This window comes from Leucoraja erinacea, chromosome 7 (assembly GCF_028641065.1).
Source record: "Leucoraja erinacea ecotype New England chromosome 7, Leri_hhj_1, whole genome shotgun sequence".
Taxonomy (NCBI): Eukaryota; Metazoa; Chordata; class Chondrichthyes; order Rajiformes; family Rajidae; genus Leucoraja; species Leucoraja erinaceus.
The window spans coordinates 13,443,748-13,463,280 of NC_073383.1; the positions used below are offsets into that span (position 1 = coordinate 13,443,748).

The 19,533-nt window shown below is 43.2% G+C and overlaps 1 protein-coding gene and 1 long non-coding RNA gene across 2 annotated transcripts in view; one reads left to right on the forward strand and one right to left on the reverse strand.

Annotated features, from left to right (window-relative positions):
- Nucleotides 1–3,851, forward strand: part of LOC129698652 (uncharacterized) — a 30,131-nt gene extending 26,280 nt beyond the window's left edge. Inside the window, exon 6 of the long non-coding RNA XR_008723695.1 lies at nt 125–3,851. This is a non-coding gene — a long non-coding RNA (uncharacterized LOC129698652). The remainder of the gene's footprint in view (nt 1–124) is intronic.
- Nucleotides 1–19,533, reverse strand: part of dnah7 (dynein, axonemal, heavy chain 7) — a 237,985-nt gene that overhangs the window by 82,219 nt on the left and 136,233 nt on the right. Inside the window, exons 38-42 of the mRNA XM_055637789.1 lie at nt 18,552–18,678; nt 15,687–15,906; nt 13,426–14,298; nt 10,097–10,326; nt 4,202–4,532 (exon numbers count right to left, since the gene is read on the reverse strand). Coding sequence (XP_055493764.1) covers nt 4,202–4,532; nt 10,097–10,326; nt 13,426–14,298; nt 15,687–15,906; nt 18,552–18,678 — 1,781 coding nt within the window. The remainder of the gene's footprint in view (nt 1–4,201; nt 4,533–10,096; nt 10,327–13,425; nt 14,299–15,686; nt 15,907–18,551; nt 18,679–19,533) is intronic.

The window sequence follows — 19,533 nt, forward strand, 5'->3', positions numbered from 1 at the left end:
ATGCAAGATTACAGCTTTTATACCAACAAAAGAGATCATCTAAATTCCATTTTAGTGTTCCATTACCTGCAATATGGGAAATGCTATTACTGTTTCATATCTAATTATATATATCATTTTCCAGGTTTGCTCTAAGAGGAGCTGGGATTGATTCAACAGGTGGTCATGCCGAAGGTAGACTGGACAAGGTAGATTTCAAGGTCGTCTGAAGAAGGGTATCGACCCGAAAAGTCACCCATTCCTTCTCTCTAGACATGCTGCCTGAGTTACCCCGGCATTTTGTTGTCTATCTTCGGTGTAAACCAGTATCTGCATTTCCTTCCTGCGCATTTTGTCATGCCCAAGGTGCTGGCCGAAAGTGGATGTATGACCACCAGGGAAGGAAAAGGGAGTAGGCAGAGGAATCCATTTCCCTCGAAATCGAGTACATCCTTGTGTATACTACTGGGAGGGGATGTCCATTCCATGGATGTCCAGGTCTGTGGTATCAAGTCTGGCTCTGGCTCACAGGGAGCAATGGTGAAGTCAAAACAAGTGAAGATGATAGGTAATTCAATAGTTAAGGGTACAGACTAGAGATTCTGTGGAAGCAACAGGAGTCCAGGCTGGTGTCTTGTCTCCCTTGCGCTATGGTCCAGGATATCTCAGAGTGGCTGTGGAACAGTTCTCAAGGAAGAGGGTGAGTAGCCATACAGTAAGTCATTGTGCACGTTGGCACAAATGACAGGTAGGAAAAGGGATGAGGGTCCTGCAGAGTGAATGTAGTGAGATTGGCAAAATGTTAAAAAGCAGTCCCACAATAGTAGTAATGTCTGGATTTTTCCTTATGCTAGTGACGGTAGGAATATGAAGATGTGACAGATGAATATCTGGCAGAAGAGATGGTGCAGGGGTAGGGATTCAGATTTTTGGACTATTGAGATCTCCTCTGGGGCAAAAGTAACCTGTGTATGAGGGTCGGGTTGCACTTACACTGAAGAAAGGCCAATATCCTGGCAGGCAGGTTTGCAAGTGCTACTAAGGAAGCTTTAAACTAGATCAAGTTCAAAATAGTTTATTGTCATGTGTCGCTGATAGGACAATGAAATTCTTGCTTTGCTTCAGCACAACAGAACATAGTAAGCATTGGACTACAAAACAGATCAGTGTGTCCATATACCATTATATAAATATATACACACATGAATAAATAAACTGATAAAGTGCAAATAAACAGATAATGGGCTATTAATGTTCAGAGTTTTGTCCGAGCCAAGTTTAATGGCTGTGGGGAAGTAGCTATTCCTGAACCTGGTTGTTGCAGTCTTCAGGCTCCTGTACCTTCTACCTGAAGGAGTGGAGATGGATCCAAAGACATAGTGGGACAGATGGGAGACAGTCGGGTGGGTGGAAGTTGATACATTCAACGACAGGAGGTTCAGTAGACAGGCCATGCAGGAGCATGGCAGGGAGAGAGGAAAGATGGTTGGATTAAATTGCCTTATTTCAATGCACGAGGCCAGACAGGCAAGCAAGGCAAATGAGCTCGAGGCATGGATAGGTACATGTGACTGGGATATTATAACCATTACAGAAAGGCTAAGGGAGGGACAGGACTGGCAGCTTAATGTTCTCGGGTTCAGGCGAGATTGAGGTGGGGTAGACTGGGACTAGAGGCCAGTAAGCCTAACATCTGTAGTAGGAAAGTTACTGGAGAGAATTCTGCGGGATAAGATTTGGATAAACAGGAGTTTATTAGAGATACTCAGCATGGTTTGTACATGGGAGTTATTTGTTTGAAGTAACTGAGAAAGTTGATGGTGAGGCCAGGGCTGTAGATATAGTCTATATGGACTTCACAAATGCCTTTGATAAGGCTTTGCACAGTAGGCTTCTCTGGAAGGTTAGTTCACATGGGATCCAGAGAGAGGTCGATCTTGGGAGTATTGTTTTCAGTTTTAGTCACCCTGCTAGGGGAAAGATGCCATCAAGCTGGAAAGGAAGCAAAGATGATTTACTGGGCTGTAACCAGGACTCGAGTACTTGAGCAAGAGGTTCAGCAGGTTCGTACTTTAATCCTTGGAGGCTGAGGGCTGATCTTTATGGAGGTGAATAAAATCATAAGGGAAATAGATAGAGTGAATGCAAGAGTCTTTTTCCCCAGAGTAGGGAAATGAAGTATCAGAGGGCAAAATTGAAGGGGAGCGGAGTATGATTTAACCACAGCATGAGGGACAATATTTTCCACATAGTGGGTACATGAAAGGAGATGCCAGAGGAAAATAGTTGAGGCAAGTACAATAACAACGTTTAAAAGACATTTGGACAGGTGCCTGAATAAGAAAGTTTTGAGGGATGTTGAGCTAAATATAGACAAATGGGACTAGCTTTGTTGAGGCATCATGTTCGGCATGGATATGATTGGCAGAAGGGCCTGTTTCTGTGCTGTATGTCTCTAACTCTTACAGACCAAAGAGCCTCATTCTGTGGCATAAGATACGGTGATGCCTTGTGACTGCATGATCTGGGGAAGTGAGGAGGACGACTCCAACACTAAAATGCCACACTTTATACAATTAGTTTAGTTTAGTCAATATGCAATAGTCTAGAGATACAGCACAGAAACAGACCCTTCAGCCCACCAAATCCATGCTGACCAGCACACTTATACTATCCTACATACACAAGGGACAATTTACAATTATTCAAAGCCAATTAGCCTACACACCTGTATGTCTTTGGAGATCCTGGAGAAAATTGGAGATCCTGGGGAAAACCTGCGAGGTCACGGGGAGAATGTACAAACTACTTACAGACTGCACCCATAGTCAGTCTCTGGCAATGTAAGGCAACAACTCTACCGCTGCACCACCGCGCCGCCCTGATATGACTCTATAGTTCTATGATAAGCATCAGCTTCATAAGCCTTTTCCCTAATTTTAAACAAGGTTAGTTGATGAGCACCCTGGCAAGGCCTGGCCAATTGTAAGCCCATCTATTCTACATGAAATATATAACAGGACAGATTACAATTTTCAGCAAAATGTTACCTATTCATAATTTGTTGCAATATATTTTATATGTTCTGTGTATGGTGTGGAACATGATATTAAATATAATGCTAGTAAGAGTGCTGTTATGATCTGTAGAACCAAAGAGGATAAATGTCTAAAATTTCCTGATTTTAAATTGTCCGACAATAATCTTAGTGTCTGTAATAAGGTAAAATATCTAGGGCATTTTATTACAGAACAAATGACATATGATGAGGATATTTATAGGCAACAACGCATGCTGTATGTACAGGCGAATATTCTCTTGTGTAAATTTGATGCGTGTGCAGATGTGGTGAAGATGTCGCTATTTAGCGCATACTGCACACCACTCTACACTGCACACCTGTGTTCGAACTATGGAAAGACAAGTTTGCAGAGACTAAAGGTGGCATATAAAGATGCAATGAGAACACTGCTAAGGAAACCTAGATGGTGTAGTGCTAGTAACATGTTTGTGGCAGCATGAGTCAGTACTTTAGAAGCTATCCTAAGAAATCATATGTATAAATTCATTTGCAGAATAAATGACTTTAAAAATGTAATTATTGTTGCCTTGTCAAACATAAGGGTTAGCACTACACGCTACGAATCCCAGCTGTGGAGACACTGGTATCGTTGTCTCGTTGTAGGACATTGATCATTCTTTTAATCTGGATTTTTAATTCATGTATTGTGTGTTTTTTTATATATATAATTTAATATGCTTTTATGTGATATACTAAGATTTTATATGTACTTTATGATATTTTTTAATATGCAATGCATGTTTATGTAATGTTGCCCCTTGTCTGGACCGCGAGTCTGTAATAAAGTTTTTTATTATTATTATTATTATTATTATTATTATTATTATTATATATTACACTAAATGCACCCTTTAAAACAAGCCAAAGTTCCAGAAAATCGAGGAGAGAAAAAATTGGCTTCTGACTTCATTTCTTTGGTGCCACTTGCGTGCATCGTCTGCTTCAACCCACAATGGCAAAGTCCTGACTAATGGCAAAGTTTAAATTAAATTTGAAGTAGTGGAATTTTTGACTTTCCAGAATATAAATTCAGAAATATTGCTAAATATTTGGAAAATATATAATTTGTCCTGAATCCGAAAATACTTAAATGTCTTTCTAAGGTCCACTAAAAAAAATCCTGACAAATACTTTCCTTACCTGTGTCGTAAGTGTGTCAAGGGCAGCGAGTGCAGCTTCCAAAATGGGTAATGCTTTTGCCAGATCAGCATCGCATTCATCTTTAATTGCTTTTGCTGCCATTGCTTGATCATTTGCAACAAGTTCATCAGCTTTCACAATCTCCTCTGTCCTCGAGACCTCAATAGATTCTTTTTCAATGATTATCATCATATTATCCACTGCTGCACTGGCAACTATCAGTTCAGGCTGCAGGGCTGCCAATTCAGACTGCATGACAAGAACTTGAGATGCGGCAGAGTTCAGTTTCTCCAGACCAACTTCATATCTCTTCTTCATCTTCACTACTTCACTAAAGACAAAATATTCAGAACATTATACATAACATTCAAATTAATTGCTTTGCTGATCATAAAAAACCCAATGACCATCTTGGCTTTTTAAATGAGTTGCAACACGCATCGCAACAGATGATATAGTTGTGGTCATCTCCATGCTAGAGCACATCAAAAATTGATCAGCCATGATCACATTGAATGGCGGTACAGACTCGAAGGGCCGGATGGCCTACTCCTGAACCTATTTTCTATGTTTCTATGTAAATTGTTGGTGGTGTTGATAGTGAATAGAGGCTTGCAGGATGAAAATGTTTAGTTTTAGTGTAATTTAGAGATACAGCATGGAAACATGTCCCTTGGCCCACAGAGTCCATGCCGACCATCGATCACCCACCTGCACACTAGTTCTACCTTACACACTAGGGACAGCTTACATAAGCCACAATTAACCCACTAACCTGCATGTCTGTCTTTGAAATGCGGGAGGAAACTGGAGCACCTTCAAAAAACTCACGGTCACAAGGAGAAGGTGAAAACTCAGTACAAACAGCACCTGGAGGGAGGATTGAAGCCAGGTCTCTAGCGCTCTACTGCTGCACCACTGTGCCACCCAAGTGATCAGATTGGAAAATGGGCTTAGAGATGGAAGATGGAATCTAATTTTTATAAGTACATAGTGATGCGTTTTAGGAAGACCATTAAGGGTTGGACATACACAATGAATGGCAGGGCCCTAGATAGTATTGAAGAATAGAGGGACCAAGGGTGTACATGTCCAAAGATTCCTGAAGGTGGCAGCATAGATAGATAATACAGTGTAGATGGTATACAAGGTTTATTAGCTGGGGAATTTGTTGTAAATATGGGGAAGTTATGATATAATGTGAAAACATTAGTTAAGCTGCAGCAGAGTACAAGGCAGCACAGTGGCGCAGTGGTAGATCCAAGTTCAATCCTGACTACGGGTGTTGTCTGTACAGAGTTTGTATGTTCTCCTGTGAGGGTTTTCTCTGGGAGCTCTGGTTTCCTCCCACACTACAAAAACATACAGGTTTGTAGGTTAATTGGCTTTGATAAAATTGTAAATTGTTCCTAGTGTGTAGGATAGTGTTAGCGTGCGTGGTGATCGCTGGTTGGCACGAACCCGATGGACCGAAGGGCTTGTTTCCGCACTGTATAAAGTCTAAAGTAAAATTTGGTTGCCACACTATACAGACATGATTGATTTGGAGAGAGTGCAGAGGAGAATCACTAGGATGTTATCTGAGATGGTGCCTTGCAGTTATGAAGAGAGTTGGAAGACTCGATTTGTTTTTCCTGGAGATTAAGGGGTCTAGATAAAAGTTTGCAAAATTATGAGGAGCATGTATAGGATAGATAATAGGAATCTTTTCCCCATAGCAGAGCTATCTAAAACAAGAGGGCATAGGTTTAGAGTAAGGAGTAAGAGGTTTAGATCTAAGGTTTGATTTGTTTTCTTCCAGATTGGAAACTGGAATAGAAACATAGAAACATAGAAATTAGGTGCAGGAGTAGGCCATTCGGCCCTTCGAGCCTGCACCGCCATTCAATATGATCATGGCTGATCATCCAACTCAGTATCCCGTACCTGCCTTCTCTCCATACACCCTGATCCCCTTAGCCACAAGGGCCACATCTAACTCCCTCTTAAATATAGCCAATGAACTGGCCTCAACTACCCTCACTGGCAGAGAGTTCCAGAGATTCACCACTCTCTGTGTGAAAAAAGTTCTTCTCATCTCGGTTTTAAAGGATTTCCCCCTTATCCTTAAGCTGTGACCCCTTGTCCTGGACTTCCCTAACATCGGGAACAATCTTCCTGCATCTAGCCTGTCCAACCCCTTAAGAATTTTGTAAGTTTCTATAAGAGTGGGTGATGGAGCAACAACTTCACAATATTTAAGAATTATTTTGGTAAGCACCTCACATTCTATCTGGGTAGTCTATAAAAGCATGGCATGAACATTGGATTGTCCAATTTCTGGTAACCTGCACTCCTTCCGTTCCTTTCTCTCTCCTCCTGATTCACCCATGCATTCTAACACTGTAAAATGACTTGATCTACATCCCTCCTCTTAGAAACAAAAGCATGGCAATACACAGAGCGACCACAGCTCATACGCTAGGATTACAAACCGCATCGCGAACAGTTAAAGGTGTCATAACACAGCTAAGCGAACTCCCCGTAACGGACAGGCGGTTTGACCAACCGGCCAGAGAGGGTGCGCAACCCGCATTCCCCCTCAACTGCAGGAGCAGAAGGGACAGAGGCAGGGACAGCGGTGGGAAAGCCGGGCGGTGAAAGGACAGGAGAAGGAGGAGAACTGCGAGGGGAAACGGGCAAGCTGGTAGGCGAGACAGGGGAATGAGGCTTGTGAGTGCGGGGCATAGAGAGCTGGGAGGGAAGTTCCCGCGGCATGCGAGGAGTGACAGGGGCTGGCGGAGCGTCGGGCAGAGTGGAAGGGATGGGTGGCTGGAACGGGTCCGCTGGAGGCGTGGGTTCGAATCCCACTTCTGACACCATGTAAAATGGCTTGATCCTACACAGAGTCTTTTACTAACTGTTTATTACAATCACTAACACACACTATGCAATAGCTGTCCGTGGTCATCACTGGAGCTAGAGAGCGAGCTGGAGGTGGGGACCTTACAATTATACTAGAGACAATGGGGAGTGGTTAGTAGTGGTGAGGTCACTATGTTAAAGGAACATGTACTGATCTACAAACACAACCTTCTTTCCTCACCACCTACCCTGATCCAGTCTACTTTCCCTTCTCCCATTGAGTTCTATCTGCCTGTTACCCATGCGCTGAACTCACTAGGTACTATATATCCTACCCCCCATTCTTTCCCTCTGCTCAGCCTCGCTCCCTTATCTGGTTTCACCCATCGCCTTATTTTCTTAACAGATTGCAAAACTGCTGCCTAATCGTTCTTTACATTTATGAACTCCTAGCTTATGTCACTATCTCCACACTCCACTCAACCATCTGGGCTCACCTGCCCATCAGCCCCTCCTCACTTGACTCCACCCATGACTTGCTAGATCTTGCCACAACCCTTCCCTGCCACCTATTTGTACGGGCTATCTCCCTTCTTCACTCAGTCTTGGTGCAGAGTATTGACCCGAAACAGTGACCAATTTTATGCCTCCACAGTTGCTGCCTGCGCCGATTAATTGTTGGTATATGTATTAACTGAACATTTGTAAAAATATTGCTCAAAGAGCTGGAAATCAAGAGCTATGTACTTTTGAAAATTGAAACAAAAAAAATATGTTTAAGACAATAATATTTATATTAAAGGAACAAATTAGTGTTATTACTGTCGCAAGTATGAAATTATCATTACGATTTGAAAGTTTAAAAATCTGATTTTTAAATTGTCTTTCTTTCCCATTGTTTGTTTGCTCACTTTCTCTTTATCCACTTTTTGCCTCCCTTTATTTTCTTTTGAATGTGATTTGATGTTAATCCATCCTCCTTTGTCACTATTCTTCAGTTTCTTTCTTAATGTTTACACTTTATTGGTTAATAAGATTCAGCTTAGACCAATCTTTTACTAGGGCCGCAGATATGCTGTTGCCTTTTCCCTCTCAGGTAAAGCAGCAATTCATTTGCACTTGCATCTAGTTTATTTCATTTGGTCCTCTCAGTGAAGAACTGTGAAGAACCAACCTCAAATAACTTGTGTATGAAGGAACTGCAGATGCTGTTTAAACCGAAAAGAGTCTGAAGAAGGGTCTCAACCCATTCCTTCTCTCCAGAGATGCTGCCTGTCCTGCTGATTTCTCCCAGCATTTTGTGTCTATCAACCTCAAATAACTAGTTTTCTCTCTTTATATCAGAACTCTCCAGTTCTGTTGTAGACTATCACTCTGTAATATTGATTCAGTTTTTCTCTCTAGTCATGATCTAACCTGAATGACATTCTTGCAGCTCCGCATGTTACAGCACTTGCACGTTCCTATGTGATTTGTCATTCTGACTGTCCCTTACTTCATTAAGCTATCCACCAAGTCTTCCAGAAGTACAGATCACCAGCACAACAATGGGTTCTCCCTATCAGAGATATTAATATGCATTCCCCACTCCCTCCCTGAATCTCTCTGCAATTAAAAAGCAATTTATTTTCCTGACGAAGAATCTTCATTTTAAAACATTAACTTTTTCCCTTTTCACAGACATCACTTGACCTACTATTTTTGTTTCATTGCTCTGAACACTGAGTTTACTTGAATCTTAACATCTAAAACACATTCTGGTTTTCAAAGTAAGGGGGAGGAGGTCAGAGAAATTGTTGTGTAGATTCTTGTTGGTCTTGTAAACTAACACTGCCTAGCTAGGTTCAATGATAGGTGACCAATTCCACTTTTTCTCCTATTTTTCAAAGAATATTCTTTCTATCCAACTTGCATTGAAGGTTGATGGGAGCGCTGCGAGATGGCTCCCTGCCAGCGGCGTGTAAGGTTTTTCTACTTTTTTTTTAGTGTGTCCTAATGTGTGTTTTTAATGTTTCTCAGTGTGTCTTGTGTGGGGGGGGGGGGGGGGGGGGGGGGGGGGGGGGGGGGGGGTGGTAAGAGGGAACCGCTTTGGTCACTTCCTCCACGGAGAGGCGACTTTTTCCATGTCGCCTCCCTCGTGGCCTAACACAGAGGATCGGTGCGGCCTTTCCCGAGATGCGCCCGGGGCTTCAGCTGCGGGCGTAGCGTGGATTCTTTCATTGCAGAGCGGGCGAGCCCTTGTCGGGGGTCACCAGAAGGAGTGCTCTATTCGCTGGCCCGCGGCAGCCTGAAGCCACAGTCTGCGGAGCTCCAGCTGGCGCCGCGTCTGGAGCCTGAGACCCCTCGTTGGGGACCCCGGAGTTGAAGAGCTCTGACCGCAGGGCCGTGGCCTACTTCTAATCGCGGATGCGGCGGGGACTTACCATCCGGAGTGGGATCCCTCGCTGGGGATCCCTGGAGAGGAGCTCCAACCGCCGGCCCTGCGGTCTGCCGTGCTTCTAACTGCGGCGCGGCGGGGACTTTAGATCTTCGACCGCCAGCCTCCACAACCTTGAAGCCGCGGTCTCCGGTAGGGAAGCACCGATTCGGGACTTACTCGAAGTTACCTTGTCTGCACATCTGGCAGCGCGCAGCGGCGACTGCGGAGGGTTGTGGTCCCGACCACGGGGGAAAATGGAGGAGGACTGACCAAACTTTGTGCCTTCCACCACAGTGGTGAATGCTGTGGTGGATGTTTGTGTTAAATTTTTATTGTGTATTGTGTGTTCTTTTTTATTGTACCGCTGCTGGCAAATTAATTTCACTGCACTTTATGTGCACGTGACGAATAAATCTGACTTGACTTGACTTAACTTATTTTGAAGTAAGTTTACCAACTGAACAACTAATCTGCACGTGTATCATTTCTTACAGTGTTTTGTTACGGCAATGAAGAATCTGTTAAATAATTATATATATCTTAATCTAATTGATCTAACCAGGTTATCAAATACCAGACCATTTTTGACAAACCCATAATTTAAAAAAATAACCCATTTAATTTGTGCTTACGTTCGTTTTAACTCAAGCAGGGCTTGAAATGTGGAGATCAGTTCCAGGTATGAAGTAGGAGTTACATAGTTGTACCGCTGAAGCTCAGTATAAAATGTTTCAGACATTTCAATTGTTGTGGTGTGAAAACTCTTGCACATATCAATGCAACACACACGTATCCTCTCTGACATTTCAATATCTCCCAACGAACGTTTTGCCACAGCCTCCAGAGCATCTTCAGGCCAAGACTACATTGAAATTAAATAGTAGCAAATAATTAGCGAACCCCAAGTCCCATCATGAAATATGGTCAAAGCATATAAATATAATTTGATATTTTTTTGTAAATGCGCTCTATGTTGGTACCAACAGATTTTAAATAAAGGTCAGGGAGAAAGCACCTTTGAATCCAGCCCTGGTAACTGTGGACATCCGGGTTCATGACAGTGATTTATGTTTATCAATATTAACTGAGATTTTCTGTAATATGGTTTTAGCGAGGATTGATGATGATGATACGGTTGATATTTGGATTTTCAAAAGGCATTTTATAAAGTGCCATATTATAGACACGTTAACAAAATTGAAGCTAATGGGATAAAAAAGAAAATAACAACTTGGATATGAAATTGACTCGGGGTCAAGGAAACTGAGTAGTGGTATATTGTCGTGTTTCTGACTGGAGAAGGGGACTCTTCATGATGTATATTCATGATTTGGACGGATTATAAAGAACAATTTCACAGTTGCTAAACCCTAATGGTCAACGGAATGGAGAATGGTAAATGGTATCAAGCAGGGAGATGGGCTCATAGAATGGGCACACACTTGCCCGATAAACGCAGGAGCAAAATACATAAAGCCCCTGTCCCACTTGGACGACCTAATTGGTGAGTTTGCCCTCGACTCATACTCGTAGCATGGTCGTCACGAGGTCGTAGGAGGTCTTCGTAACTCTCCTTGATGCTCGAGAGTGGTCTCCGCGTACTCGATGCCACAGCTAGCTCATGGCGTTTTTTTCAATATGATAAAAAAATGCCCGCGAGTAAAACAAGGTCGCCATGGAAAAAATCGATACTTTTTTTACTCGTAGGTAGGTCGTAGTAGGTCGTGATGCTAATCGTAGGTAGTCATGGGTAGGTGGAAGATAGTCAAAGGTAACTGGCCCTTGAGAAAAAAAAGTAAGTAGATAAAAAAGGTAATGCAAACAACAGCACGTGACCTCTGTGACTCCAGGGCGAGGTTCATTCATAGCTGGAGACTCTTTTGGAACAGACACTTTTGTGGAGATGGCACCTAAAAGAAAGCAGTGTAGGGTCAGGGCACAACCTTCCAAAAAACCTGCCATGCAAGTTCTGCTCAACCAGGAGGAGGAGTGGCAGGAGGAGATGCCACAGCAGGAAGAAGCCCTGCATAATTGCTCCCTGAAGCAGGAGACCAGGGAGGTAGGCAATGTCCCCACCACCACCCTCTTCTGCTGTGTCTGACACAGCATCAGAGGCAGATGCTCCATTGGAGAGGGAGGGCTGGAGGAACATAACTTATTATTTTTAAAAGGGCATGAAGAAACAGAAATCAGCATGCACATGCAAACAATTTTTTGAAAGTGAGCAAAGTATTAAGAAAGCATTAGTTTTTATCTAAATCTATAGATTCATATTAATATAAATTTACATAAATCTAGGTTTTTATAAACAACGGCATAGAGACAAAAGCTATGAAGTTATGCCGAATCTACTGTATATAAAACATTGGTTTAGTCACAACTAGAGTAAGGTATTGAGTTCTGTGACAAAATAAATTGAATTGAATTGAACTAGAGTAAGGTATTGAGTTCTCAGTAGCACATTTTAGAAAGAGTATGAAGACCTAATACAATTTGAGTCATGTTTAGTGTCCTTTGTGCAAGTATGGTGAGGTTAAGGTACAATGAAAATCCTGTTAAAGCATCATAGACTCAGACGGCACAAAAAACATACATTGTACATAAATCCTGAATTAATATTTAAAAAAATCAAGAATTAGTGCAAAATCACAATGAAGTCCATTGTAGTTTAAAAGGTGATCCATTGCCTCATTCTTACCATGGACATTCAGTCCCTTAACACCTACATCCTCCACTAGAAAGGTCCCAAGACCCTCCGGTTCTTCCCTGAACAGTGACACAATCAATTTCCCTCTATTAACACATTCCTCCGCCCTCACCCTCACGTCCTCACTCTCAACAACTTCTTCTTTCACTCCTCTCAATTCCTCCAAATTAAAGCTATAGCCGGGGGACTTGCATGGGCACTATGCCTGCCTTTTTGTCGGTTACATCAGTTAGTCCTTGTTCCAATCGTGCACTGGCCCCATCCCCCAACTCTTTCTTCATGCATCAAAGATTGCATTGGAGCTGCCTACTCCACCCGTGCAGTACTCACTGACTTCATTAACTTTACCACTAACTTCCACCATGCTCTCAAACTCACTTGGCCTATCTCAAGCACCTCTCTCTCCTTTCTTTATCTCTCTGTCTCCATCACAGTGGCCAGAAGAAGGGTCTCAACCTGAAAAGTCACCCATTCCTTCTCTCCAGAGGTGCTGCCTGCCCCCACGAGTTACTCCAGCATTTTGAGTCTATCGATTAATGTCCACTACAAACAAACTTACCAACTCCCAAAGTTGTCTGGACTACACTTCCTCCCACACTGCCTCTTGCAAAGATGCTCTCCCCTATTCTCAATTTCTCCTTCTCCACCGCATTTGCTCCTCAGATGAGGCTTGTCATTCTAGGACATCCAAGATGTCCTCGTTCTTTAGCAAATGTGTCTTCCCCCTGATGTCAGATGGATCCCACACCCACTTTTCCTCTATGTCCCATAGTTCTGCTCTCGCTCCCCCCAGACAGAACAAAGATGGAGTTCCCCTGGTCATCACCTTTCACCACAGCAGCCTCTGCATCTAACACACCATCTTCCGACATTTCCATCACCTCCAATGTGATCCCACCACCATCATATCTTCCCATCCCCATCCCTTTGGCCTTCCGCAGAGACCACTCCCTTCACAACACCATGGTCCACTCATCCCTTCCCGCCCAAACCACCTCCTCCCCTTGGAACTGCAGATGATGTATCACCTGTCTCCATACCTCTCCCCTCACCTTCATCCAGGGGCAACAGCAGTCCTCCCAGGTAAACAGAAGTTTAGAACTTAATTATACATTTAGAATTTAAATATAGTAAAGAAAATGGGGCAGAGATGGGTTGATAAATTAATAGTCATTCATGCTCTCATGGAATAAACAGGCATTAGGGCTAGATTGTCTGCTATTCTCCCTTTGTCAAACACACGCGAGCACTTACCTGAAACCAATCTATAGTACAGCAATTGACAAGCGCTGGGAACTTCCTCAGTCTGTTGCGGAAAGCATCTCCAATTGGACTCATTGCTAAAACCACATGTAATTGATTGCGACAGCGCTCAATAAACATGTTGAAGAGCGCCAACGGACTGCCATCAGTCTGCTTTGATCTATCCCTTTGACGATCAATTAGACGCATACGTTCACAGACCTCCTGCTTCTCGTCCACTGGAAAGAGATTTGGCACTTCTCCTGCATTTAATAAATTGTTGACGTCTTCCAGAAATGACTCCTGTTTAATCTGAGTGTCAGTGAATAAAAAGACAGCTTGCATTTCACCCTCGGTGGCTTTGCGGAAAATTTGCTTCAAATCTTCACGCCATTCGTAAGAGCCGTAACTCTTGGAAATCTCCACTTGAAACAGAAGGTAATCTGCCATATGTGCTGCAAGACGGGTTAGTGACTGACGGCCACTGCCACCAACACCCACTAAAAGAGCATGGCTATGTGGCTGCTTTAGTATGCGGGAAATTCGGCACACGTGCTCAATTGCAAATCTGAATATCACCAGATTCATTGGTTTTTTACTGAGATTATTAAACTCTTCCAGGTGAGCCTCAACCACTTTCTTTAAACTCTTGAAATCAAGGACTTCCCGGTAGCCCTTGTCTTCGCCTTTTGGGTCACTGAAATCACAAAACATCAGACTGCGAAGTTCATCTTCATTCACTTGGCCGCTACCTTTAGAATCCAGGTGTTTGAAAAGCACATTGAAGTTCTCCTGCAGCTGACTTCCCATCACTGTTTGAAGACAATCAACAAGCCAAGCTCGATCGGCATCATCCACCAAACGATCATAATATACTCGTAAAACCTGCATATGGTTATAAAATAATGGTAATCACTTTTGATGGATTAACCAAAAGAAAAATACTTGCATTTAAGTAGCAGCTTTTGCATTTGCAACAGGCCAAAGCAAATTATAAATGAAATCAGCAGATACAAAGCAGCTAGGGCAGTAGTACTGGGCAGAGTTGCTGCCTTACAGCCCTTGCAGCACCAGAGACCCGGGTTCAATCCTGACTACGGGTGCTGTCTGCACGGAGTTTGTACATTCTCCCTTCCTCTCCTATCAAAAACCTAAGGATCCCGCCCCCTCCCCTCCCAAACCGTACCAAACCAAACCTGCCCCAATCCCCACATGCGAACATACAATTCTCCTACTATTGCCAAACACACTAGTCACCTTGCTCTGCACGCTCATCTCCCACCCACGTCCCATATTTCCCTTTCACTACTCCCCCTTTCACCTCCTCCTGCTTCATTGTATCAATATCCCTCCTCTGTCTTTACATTTCACATCTCTTGTTTTCCTTATCTGACACCACTTTGTCTCGTTTCACTTCTAGCCTTTGTCACTTAATCTACCCATTTGCTAATCAACCCAACCTCAACCCAACTTGCTAGCCTTTGTCACACCCCCACCTCTATTTTCCAGCTTTCTTCCCCTTACTCCATCACTGAAGAATGATCCTAACCCAAACATATTCTTTCAACTTCCCTCCACAGATGCTGCCTGACCATCGAGTTCCTCCAGCAGGTTCCTTTTTTTTTGCTAAAGATTCCAGCAGTTTCCAGTGTCTCCTTAGGATCTTATAAATTTAAATTGGATCGCCTTTTATTCTTTTAAAAAACTCTAGTGGATACTAGCATAGATTGTCCTGGAAAAACCATACCAGGTATCAGTCTCTGAATTGCTGAATTGATATCCTTCCTTAACCAAGGAAGCCGATACCATTCGAAAATGTGGACTCTTTGATGAAAAACTGAAGCATAATATCCATCCTTTGCAATCAATTCCCACTGCAATAAACTAGCATTATGTAAGCTTTCTTCATTATTTGCTGTCCCCATATATGAACCATGTACAAGGTCACCTAGATTTATCTGCATCTCAAATCTCTTCAATATTCCACCACTTTTTCTTGCCAATTTCATACTTCCCACAATATACTCCTTTGGCCATATCTTTTCCTATTCATTTCACTTACCCACGTAACGGTGAATAAGGATAGAGACCAAATCCAGACAAATGGACGAGTTGGCTAATGGACCTGTATCCGTGCTGTACAACTCTATGACTCTGTGTCCCATAGTTTTCATTTGTATCAGTCAATGACGAGCAAAAACATTACTTTCACTGAAAATGAATCAACATAAACATATCTCACTCTATTCAATGCCTGCAAATAAATATTTCACCTCGTGAACCCAAAGGCGCTTGATTGCAGCTGGATCTACTGCTGTCAGTGGAGTAGAGAGGCACACCCCTTGAACAACACGAGAAAAATCCCGTAGATTAAAGAGATAGTGAGACTTGGCCGGTGTTGGGAGAAGATTCTGCATGGCCGCTTTGTAAACGTACAAGGTGGCATTAACGACCTGTTCAGTCAGACTGTCAAATTCTGGAGGGAAAATAAACCTAAAAGAAACAAAACAGATGCCAAAAAAATGTATTTGTAGATATATCCAAACGTATATACTTTGAGATTTTCAAGAAATAACTTCCTCAATGGAAAAAGATATCAACAGTAGGTGGAACGAGAATCTTATTAAATAGAGCATACAAAAGTACAGCAAAAGAACGGGCCCCTTGGCCCACAATGTCTGTGCAGAAGATGAAATCATGATAAACTCACCTCACCTGTCTGCACCTGATCCATACCCCTCCATATCTGCACATCCATGTGCCGATCTAAAAACCACTACTGTATCTGCCTCCACCACCACCTCCGGCAGTGAGTTCCAGGCACCCACTACCCTCCGTATTAAAAAAACTTTCCCTGCATATTTAAACTTTCATCTAATGCCCTCCAGTCTTTGACATTTCTACCCTATCTATGCCTCTCATAGTTTTACATAATTTTAGCAGGTCTCCCCTCGGGCTCTGATGCTCCAGAGAAAATAATGCAAGTTTGTCCATTTCTCCTTAGAACTAATCAAGAGTGACCACCAGGGGTGCCGGGGAGATGGCAGTCCTGCCGGCAGTCTGTTCATTATTTCATCTTTTTTTTTTTTTTTTTTTTTTTTTAAATCAAAAAATGTATTCAATTATTAAAAAATAATATTTACACTACAATAAAACAAGCCAGAACCCATCACCATAAATACAATACAAACATATATCCATAATAAACTATTATACAATTATGATACAATCCTTATTGAGGATACTCATTATTTCATCTTGGTATTTTTAGCTTTTGTTAAAAGTTTGTTTCAATGTACTTTGGTTTGTTTTATGTGGGGGGGAGGGGATTTGGGGAAACATTTTTTCAAGTTCAAATCTTCCCGGAGATGTGATCAATTTTTTGGATCACATTCTCCGGGCTCTGCGGCCTACCATCGCTGGAGCTGGAGGCCTCCTCGGACTGTCATGAGCCCCACTTAACCGGAGCAGATCCTTTGCCTGGGATCGCTCCCACCACAGCCTGCGGACTTACCAGCAAGGGCTCGCAGTCTCGGGAGAGGCTAGTTGGGAGCTGCAACGCTGCAGAAGGCTCGACCAGCGCCAACGTGAGGCTCTTTCGCCCGGCAACGGGGAGCTAACAACCCCCCGATGCAGGAGCTGAACACCTCGACGCGGAGGGCCCGAATGCCGCCGGCTACGGGAGTCAAGACCGTCCTGTCAACGGAGGGCTCGAGGCCCCCGACCGAGGAAGAACAAAAGGAAGGACTTGAACTTTATTTCGCCTTCCATCGCAGTGAGGAATGTGTAGGAGTTACTGTGGTGGATGTCCATGTTAAAATGTGTTTTTGAATCTGTTGCTTTTAATTGTATGACTGACAATGGTGCACAATGCTACCCTGAATTGAGAGTATTATCTATAAGGAGAGGTTGGACAAACTTGGATTGTTTTCTCTGGAGCATCAGAGATTATGGGGTGACCAGAGAAAAGCATATAAACTGATAAGAGGCAGAGAGAGCATAGACATTCAGTACCTTTTTCCAAGAGTTGGAATGCCAAAGACCAGAGGACATAGCTTTAAGGTGAGAGGAGCAAAGTTTAAAAGATACTGTATGTGCGGGCAAGGTTTTTTTTTCTACACAGGGAGTGTTGAGTGCCTGGAATGTGCTGCCGTGGGTGGTGCTGGAAGTGATTGGGCCATCTTAAGAGTCTTTTAGATAGGCATATGAATGCAGGATAAAGAGGGATATGGATCACAAGCAGGCAGATGAGATTAGCCTGGAATCACATTTGGCACAAACATCGTGGATCTAAGCACGTGTTCCTGTGCTGTACTGTTCTTTATTTTATGTTCCAGAACTTATGGCGAACCAAAAGGGCAAACAATGGAGTGTTTTTAATTTCCAATCATAGTGAAGGGAAATTTCTTGCAGCACCATCGTGCAGCCCTGGAAACATGCAGATAGTTGATCATTGGCCCTCCAGGTGCTGCAAGTCATAATTTAGAAGTCTTTCATGTCCTTTTTTGATACCCTCCAAAGAAGTTGTAGTCAGAGTAAGGCATTCACACCCTCTAAATTGGTGTCATATCCCACTGACCTCTTGACACATACGGTACAAGTATTCATAATTTAATCAGCGTGAATACAATGTTGGTAAGACATTCAGTGGGACGATCAGAAACCTCAATGTGCATCCCCATCGTCACCCCCCCCCCCCCCAGAAGAAAGAATGAGCCCCCCCCCCCCCCCGCTCCCCCTCAAGGACCCCCGGAGATGGGGGTAAAACCCTCTCCTCTCCCCCCCCCCCTCTAGCTGCGCCCCTCGTGAATAATATTAATGTCCCTATCAAGCGCCTGCGAGGGGATGGCTATTATGGTAGTGTGTGTGGGGGCGCGAAGATTGCAACCTGGTCACGTGGTCTGTTTGGACGACGAATGCAATCAACCCAGCATGCACAATCAAATAAGATCAAATGGAACAAGTTGTCCTACAACTTAGGCTGTGCACGCCATACGCAAGAAGATGGAGTTGAAGCCCCCCCCCCTCCCCCCCCCCCCCCCCCCCCCAACTAGACACTTGGTCTAGTGTCATTTAAAAGTGAGTGGAACATTCCCTAGTTGATATCAACATTTAAGTCTTAGACTGATCCAATATACCTTGAGTGAAATTGCCAGTGCAGGATCCTAGAGAAGATTATGTGCATAGAATTGTCATCAAACTCATTAATAGTCACAGTGTTAAAGTGCCTCATGAATCGTGGAGTAATTGGGTTCCGACCACCACCTAAGAACAAAATAATTTATTTAATAACACCAAACAATTCATGCAAAAAAAAACAAAGTGATTCTCTATGCTTTTTTTCTGGGACTTTTGTGACTCTGTATTCACATGATACAAAGTTCTATATGAGATGTCATTACTATCCCCAAACTGATATTGGCTTGATAGCTTCACCCGACAAACCTGGAGGAATAGTGGTGTGCAGAATGGAAGGAAGTTGTACCCTTCTTTAGTCAGAGGGTAGTTAATCTGTGGAACTCATTGCCACAGAGGGCTGTGGAGGCCAAGTCAGTGAATATTTTTAAGGCAGAGGCAAATTCTTGATTAGAATGGATGCCAAGTGTTACGGGAAGAAGGCAGGAAAATGGGATTGGGAGGCAGACATCAGCCATGATTGAATGGCGGAGTAGACTCGATGGGCCGAATGGCCTAATTCTACTCCTATAATTTGTGTACATGAACCTGCATTGTAATACAGAGGGGTGACAAAAGGATGGCTTCATAACTGAGATCGTACAACCTCAATGGGGCATGGATTCTGTTCAGGAAAATTGTGTACAGTGACTCTACAATGATATAACTATCTCAATATGCCTCATTCAGTCTTTCTCGTGCAGATACATGGATTCCTCAGTCTTCTTCACCGCTCATCTTTGCAGCCACCACTGGCATTCACTTTCACCTTGAGTGCAAGTACCAAGCCTTCCCTCATTCACCAAAGAAAATACTTCCATGAACCACTAAGTGGGACAGGGGCATAAGGCATCAGGTTAAATATGGGCACGAGAACCTCCTGTTGAGTCCTGCCAGCTGTCTTCTAACATTATGTAATGAACTATTACTATGTTGAGCATTACT